Source organism: Nymphaea colorata, chromosome 3, assembly GCF_008831285.2.
Source record: "Nymphaea colorata isolate Beijing-Zhang1983 chromosome 3, ASM883128v2, whole genome shotgun sequence".
Lineage (NCBI taxonomy): Eukaryota > Viridiplantae > Streptophyta > Magnoliopsida > Nymphaeales > Nymphaeaceae > Nymphaea > Nymphaea colorata.
Genome location: NC_045140.1, coordinates 27,581,648 through 27,588,728, shown reverse-complemented (window position 1 = coordinate 27,588,728; position 7,081 = coordinate 27,581,648). Strand labels below are relative to the sequence as shown.

Genomic DNA, 7,081 nt, shown 5'->3' with positions numbered 1-7,081 from the left:
TTCTTTCGTATCAGGACAATTTTACTTGAACATGAGTTTGTATACCAAGATTCGGAAATAAAATCCCCTTTGTGTTCACGCGTCTTGAATGATGGTTGAGCTAGAATTTTTCTGGACGCTATGATATATCTACCATCTAAACTCAAAGGGGAAGTTTGATTACCTCGGGATTGATTTAATTTTCTAGTAAAAGGACGTCGGAGTATAAATTCATGTATTAAACTGCGTATTCTTGTGGCAATTCATGCATCTTTCAAACAAAGAATATGAGATCTTGAAGCTAGTATTGCAAGTAATCAAATGGCTCCATAATGTGATAGAAAGGTACAGTTTTTTATCATTTTAAATGGCACTCTTCTGATTTCGGCATTGGATTTTCTAACATCACGGAACGAACAATGGGGAACAAAACCAGGAAGCAAGATTCTGGTGCAATGCGCTCAAAACATCACCAACAATCCAAATGCTGCTAAGAAAAAAAGTACGAGAAGAGAATCGTGTCGCTAACCAGGAGAACAGATCTTTGTTCAAGTTGTTACGGTATTGAATGGAGAGGTCAAATATCTCCACCGCCCTCCTCTCTTTCTCTCGCTCGCTCTCTAGCGGTTTAACCACGCTGGTGTTGTGAAGGAACAGGGCTGATGATGATGAAGACGAAGGGAAAGGGGTCTTCTTCATGGAACAGCGGCAGGAAGATGATTCTGCCACTCGTCGTCCTTCTCTGCGCCCTCTCCTTCGTTGCTGGATTCTTCCTTTCCCTCCTTATCCTTTCTCAAGTACGTCAAAATCGACATCTCTCTCTCTCTCTCTCTCTCTCCATCTCTCTCCCTCCCTCTCTCTCTCTCTCAAGATGGTGGCGATGGGTGGTAGGATTTGTCTGCGAGCTCGCGGGAGATGAGAAACCGAGGATTGCTGGAGGAGGAACCGTCGGTTTCGATGCCACACGGCAGAACCGGTGATCCTTCCGTTAACTCAATTCCCTTCCAGGTTTTCTTCTCGTTGAGTTTTTGGTCCTTCGTTTCCTTCTTCTTTTAAATTACGGGGATTTTGAGAATTTGATCTCTGAACGAATTGATTGTTCATGGGAGTCAGGTACTGAGTTGGAGGCCTCGCGCATTGTACTTCCCCAGATTCGCGGACCCGGAGCAATGCCGGACTATCATCAAGATCGCCAAGGCGACCATGGCACCATCCACACTTGCGCTGCGCAAGGGGGAGACGCGGGAGCATACCCAGGGAATCAGAACTAGGTAACGAATAGGAAGCCTATTGGGGAATGGTCCTCTATTGGCAATTCTTTAAGATCGTTTCCAATGTGAAATTAACTTGCTGAAAGTGTGTTTTTCATATTGGACGAGTAAAAGTTTGTCGATCACATTTTCGTATTAGTTGACCATGGGAAATCTCGGCTGAAGTATAAGTATGGAAAGCGAGAGGTTAGCCATGTTACTTTTGGTCCCTTTACATATCATACAACATAATATGGAGGAAGCGCTTAACACGACGTAGCACATGGAGAACCTTTTTGTGTCGTGTTGCCCCAGAATAAACAAAGTCATTGTACTTGTGGTTAGAACCCAGGAACTGGAGGGTGCTGGAGATGCTCCATCAGCGGCAGAAAGGGGGATAACAAATCATTAACCTCTGGAGTCCGGATTGTGCATGTCTTGAAGTCACTTGTTGTTTGGATATCCTTTTTGCCTGTTTCTTAAAGGTGGCTTACTAGACGAGACTTTAATGTGGTAAAATTTCCATTCTTTGAAGTCTCTTTTGCATAAACAGACTGACCAGTGTAAGCATTTGATTTGCGAATAGAGTCCTCTCATTAGGGCCCGTGATACTTCGGTCATTAACGCTTCTCTTCAAGTAGCCCCCATTTTACAATGCAACGTCAGAGTTCTTAATGAGCTTTACACATCATGCTACCTATCTAAGGACAGATTTTAAAGCTTTGGGTAATTATGTGCAGAATTGCTTGGTGTAGGAAAATGAGAGTGTGTTCGGGAATCACAGGAAAATAGAAATATACTCTTCATCTAAATAAACTGATTGGCAAGCTCCAAGCTTGTTCATCTGAAACAGATAGCATAGAATCTCACACAACCCTTCAGCATCTAAGTAACATGGGATCTTCAGAAAAAGGTTGATGAACCGAGTCGTATCAATTCAGGTGCCTGTGCAGAGAAAGCTTGGGCTTGGAAATGGATAATTTGCTTTCTTTTTCTTTGAATCATTGATAGGTAGAATATATACACACACACGGCATCCACATCCTACACATGTGTGACATAGAGCTGAGTTTGTAATGATTCCAGTTAAACTTTGAAGATTTGACTGATCTCTGCAACAGTTCAGGTACATTTATTAGTGCAACAGAAGATAAAACAGGAATATTGGCCCTTATAGAGCAAAAGATTGCAAAGGCAACAATGCTTCCAAGAGCACATGGTGAGGTAGAGTTTGTTTATCAGCTCAAGGTCTTCTGTGGATGCTGCACTATCTTTTTTCTTTTGGTTTCTTTCCTTATCTATGGTTTTATATCTTCTCTTTCTCATCTTGGAGGTTTTTTACATGCTCCCTGGGCTTTTTATACTTGCACCAGAGTGCTCATTTACATTAATATGTCATGCTTCTTCAGATTTTCAATGACAGTTTGTTGTCTAATTACATTTGTCTATCATCTCGTATATTTTTCTTGTGACTGAAAATTTTAATCATCATGTGGTTAAATTCTGGCCAATCGGTTGAGTCAGTTATCGGTGATGGTGGGCTTGCATTTCAAACCAGCAACTAGTTGGACAGACTAGTCAGCTAGTCATCCAAGTTGTTGTTTAGCCAACTGATCCCTGACTTATAGATATACGTATGCACATTCTTCGTATGAATAAATAAATATATGTTATTTCAAGTTAATAAACTTGGATTGAGTTCTGATTAGTTTTTTTAGGGTCATGAAGAACCTGTGTCTGACTTCTGATGTTGGACTGTAAAATGGTGTCAGTGGCATTACCTGTTTGCTTTGTTGCAGATGGATGCTTGGTCTCTTTGAGCAAATTTGGCTAGGATTGCTTCCCACACCACCCAAAACTTGAAGACAGGCTTTACTCTAAGGAAGAATGGAAGGATTATTTTCAAAATAAATAAATGACTCTCAAAATGTGGCATCATATCTACTACTTCAACCATATTGTTTTAGTCTGTCATGTTGTGGTTACTGATATTTCAAAACTACCATGATACTTTTTTCTTTCTAAGCTAGTTTGAGACTTCCAATACATCATAATATTTTTAAAACGCCCTGAGGATAGTTCTCTTGGTCACAAAAATATGGTTCTGTAACTTCTGTTATTACCTCTTTCTTATCCAGTTTTGCTGTCTTTCTCTTGTTTCTTGTAATTTCTGCTCTCATCAAGTCGAGACCTTAGAAACATGACAAGGCTGAGTGAGATGAGATCGGTTAGTCAACTGCCTCAGTTGCTAATTTTCTTTAGAGGATATTAACATTTGAAGTCACTTTGATATAAACTTGTTAATGTATTACTTAGTAATGCAATATTTTGATTGTTGATATGATTTTCTTTCAGGCTTTCAATGTGTTACGTTATGAAATAGGGCAGAAATATGATTCTCATTATGATGTCTTCAACCCTGCTGAATATGGTCCACAAAAGAGCCAGAGGGTATACAGTAGTATTATCAACTCAGTCTTTAAGTGTTTCTGATAATATGTGCTTCCGGGTTTGCATTCTGTTGTCTCCTCTACTTCTTTGTGCCATGCCTATTCTTCATGGCTACTGTTTCAGGCTTTCAGCTTTTGCTTTCATGCACACCACATTTATGCTAAGCATGGTCTTCTACTAGAAGAAATTTACTTGCTTTTTTCTTTTACTAGACAAAAGATTACTGTCTGTAATTGGAGCAATCTTTTGACCCACAGTCGAATTTTCTGTGCCACTAATCTAACTCTTGAAGAATCATTCTTCATTTAAAAAAGTCCCAACATGCTATAATTTCATCATGTACTCGTCCACATGTTCTTTTGAGATGTAGTGGACACTTAGTTGCTTGTAGCTTGTTTTCTTCCTTCCAGATGTTCTGAAGTAAACAGCCACTGCCTAATAGCCAGACCAAATTGGTTTGGGCTTTATCACAGGGGCATTTCGTTTTGAGCACTGCACCCATCTCAGATGACAGGACACAGGTGCAGACATGGATACAGCTCTGGACATTGTTCCAACATGGCCAGGGAAGTGTCAATTCGTCAATGTATCCATGTCTGTTTTGGTCCAAATTTGACCAAGACTACTTCTGTCCAGAAACGGAATACAATTTTGTTTTTTATTGCAATTTTGGTATATGCCTTGTTAGTTTCTAATATAATATTTTATCTTAATCATTGAAGCTTTAGCAGCATAAAAATTCTTTGTTATGATACTCTCTTGTTCTTTGCTATGATGCCTCTCGCTCTTCTACTTTATTATTTTTCTACTTTGATATACTCTCTTGTATGGTAGTTGTAAAATGAGGAAAAAATTTCAATTTAATACACTAATTATGCCACTTTTATTGATTAATAATTACTAAAAGCGGATTAATGATTTTTGTAGTTTACATGGCTCTTTGTTGAAAAATATTCCTATTATGTGGCATAGCCGTGTCCCAACACCCAAAATTTTTTGAAGTTACTTTTTGCCCATGTCTTGACCCATACCAGCTTCCATGTTGCATAGATTTTGGACTGCAAGGAAATTTTGTTGATGTATGGTCAGAGGATATAGTCATAATTCAGTAATTTAATTACAAATGAAGGACATGATGCTGAAAATTACCTTTCATGAACATGATGATCTCAGCTACGGCATGAAATGGTGAAGTCTATTGCTCAACATGATAAACCCCCTAATATCATTCTTTTCCATGAAAGATGAACATTTCAGCAATGATTGGTCAAAGCTGTTAAATCAAAGTTTGTGGCACTTGGGAATTTTGCTAAATGAGAACCCTTAAGGTGGTAAGCCGTAAGGGAAGACACGAACTCTCTTACTTTCCTGGTCTGCAGCAACTCTGCAGCACCTGGTATTAGGAGTACTATACTAAAAATATTGAGGTTATAAGATGCAACTTGTTAACTTCCTGCTTATACTCCTAGCGTTTACTCAATGACCTATATTCTCATGCTATTTAAAAATGCTCTCTGCTTTGGGTGCCTAATAATTGATTTTGCTTTTATAAACCATGCAGCAGCCATTGGAACAGAGACAAGATTGTGTTCATATGGTCTTTTTGGAACTTTATCAGAATTCTTATACCACTGGAACCATAATTCGAGCTCCTGCATAAAGCTTGAGAAACCTTGTCCAAATCATTTTATAGTCATCCAATGATGTTGATTATAGCACATTAAGAACTACATACTCTTGATTATCATTTTGTGACTTTTTCTAGTTGATAGCTGTCACTAAGTATGAGTGCATTAGTGACTGGTTATTCCATGGAAGCATCCATTTGGGTTGTGTGTATAATTTGTTTAAAAGCTATCATATCACTAAGGGAAACTATTGGTTTGTGCAAATATTATTCGGTTTTTTTATGCTTATGGGAATGTTGGATATAATTGCTTACAATTAAATAAGTGGTTATGTTACAAATTGGCTAGTTTCTCACAATTTAGTGAACTAAATTTGACCAGGTGGCTTCCTTCCTGTTGTATCTGTCTGATGTTGAAGATGGTGGAGAAACAATGTTTCCCTTTGAGGTAGATATGAATATCTGCTCTTTTATTATTTGATTGAGTTGTTTTTGCCATTCAATGGGTTTGCATTGTATACTCATTCCATTGATTGCATTCATTGGTTGCTGTACAGGATGGCAAGAATATTGACATTGGCTATGACTATAAAAAATGTATTGGTTTGAAAGTAAAGCCACGACAAGGGGATGCACTTCTTTTCTATTCACTTTTTCCAAATGGCACGATTGATGTGGTAATGTTTCTCTAGGCATTCTGTTCCCTTCATGAGAAACGTTGTGTTCATCCCATGATTGAAGTTTTAGGTTATAAGCAACACCTTTTTGCCATCAGAGACCACAATATCACAAGCATTTTATGAGTATTCATCGCTTTCATCCTCATCATCTTTCTTGAAAAGAATAAAAAAAACCCTCCTTTGTTACTTTGCATGACCTTTTCCATGTGGTTGTCTTTTATGCTTCATCATCTGTGTGGCTCACTCTGCATGACTACCAACTGATGTGCCTGCATTAGTGAATTTACGTTTCCTTGTTTCCCAATTATTTCTTGTTTGTACAGACATCTCTACATGGCAGTTGTCCTGTGATAAAAGGAGAAAAATGGGTGGCAACAAAGTGGATCAGAGATCAGGTAGACAAGTAACCGAATTTGTATCAAGAATTCTTTCATAGTCATCTTGCTACGTCCTTCTCATTGCTATTGTAGAGAAAATTAACGGTTCTTTTGTAGCCCTTTTCATAATTCATTTTTGTTGTAATGTTTTTTCCCCATCTGTAAATAATATAAAATGAGATGATACATCATGCATATTTTTGAAGTGCAATATCCAGCATTGATCACATGAAACCACACTCCAAGTCCTAGCTGTTGACTGAAGTTCCTGATGATTTAGATAATTAGGAGGTCACTTATGTTATTTTAATAGTAGAATGAAGAACTAGTAAACGTATCTGAGTCTCCAATATGCCTAGTAAACGCTTGGTCTGAAAGTCGCCCTGGTTGATGAGGTTCTTGAAGTGTATGGAATCCTTGGATACCTGAATGCTATTTCAGCGTAGCGATGTTGCAGGAAAACTCAACTGCCGCAGAATACCAACATGATGTTGGTATTCTGAGGCGGTTAAGTTTTCCTCCTTGTGACTTATGCTCTCACTGTGTGCAGCAAAAAGCGTCTCCTATCAATGTTGATCTTGTACCTATTATCAGCTTAAGTTTTCAGACCGTCCGTATCGTATGAACAGACTTTTGCAGGCCATTCTATGAGTTCTATTTTGTTTTGAGATATCCAGTCATCCGTTTTCCAGAACTTTGGTACTCTATGATTCATGT

General features: G+C 38.4%; 1 protein-coding gene across 2 annotated transcripts; it reads left to right on the top strand.

The window, feature by feature from the left end:
- Window positions 1–6,561, top strand: LOC116250729 (probable prolyl 4-hydroxylase 9). 2 transcript variants are annotated; one of them, XM_031624599.2, is made up of 10 exons: window positions 1–324; window positions 416–540; window positions 637–776; window positions 871–987; window positions 1,093–1,250; window positions 2,351–2,453; window positions 3,585–3,680; window positions 5,690–5,755; window positions 5,865–5,984; window positions 6,311–6,561. In XM_031624599.2, exons 3-10 carry the CDS (start codon window positions 642–644, stop codon window positions 6,392–6,394), a joined length of 879 nt encoding a protein of 292 aa, XP_031480459.1. In that variant the 5' UTR covers window positions 1–324; window positions 416–540; window positions 637–641; the 3' UTR covers window positions 6,395–6,561. The 2 variants fall into 2 exon arrangements, with proteins under 2 accessions (XP_031480459.1, XP_031480458.1); XM_031624598.2 differs by lacking the exon at window positions 1–324 and having other exon boundaries at window positions 367–555.
- Window positions 6,562–7,081: the final 520 nt, after the last annotated feature.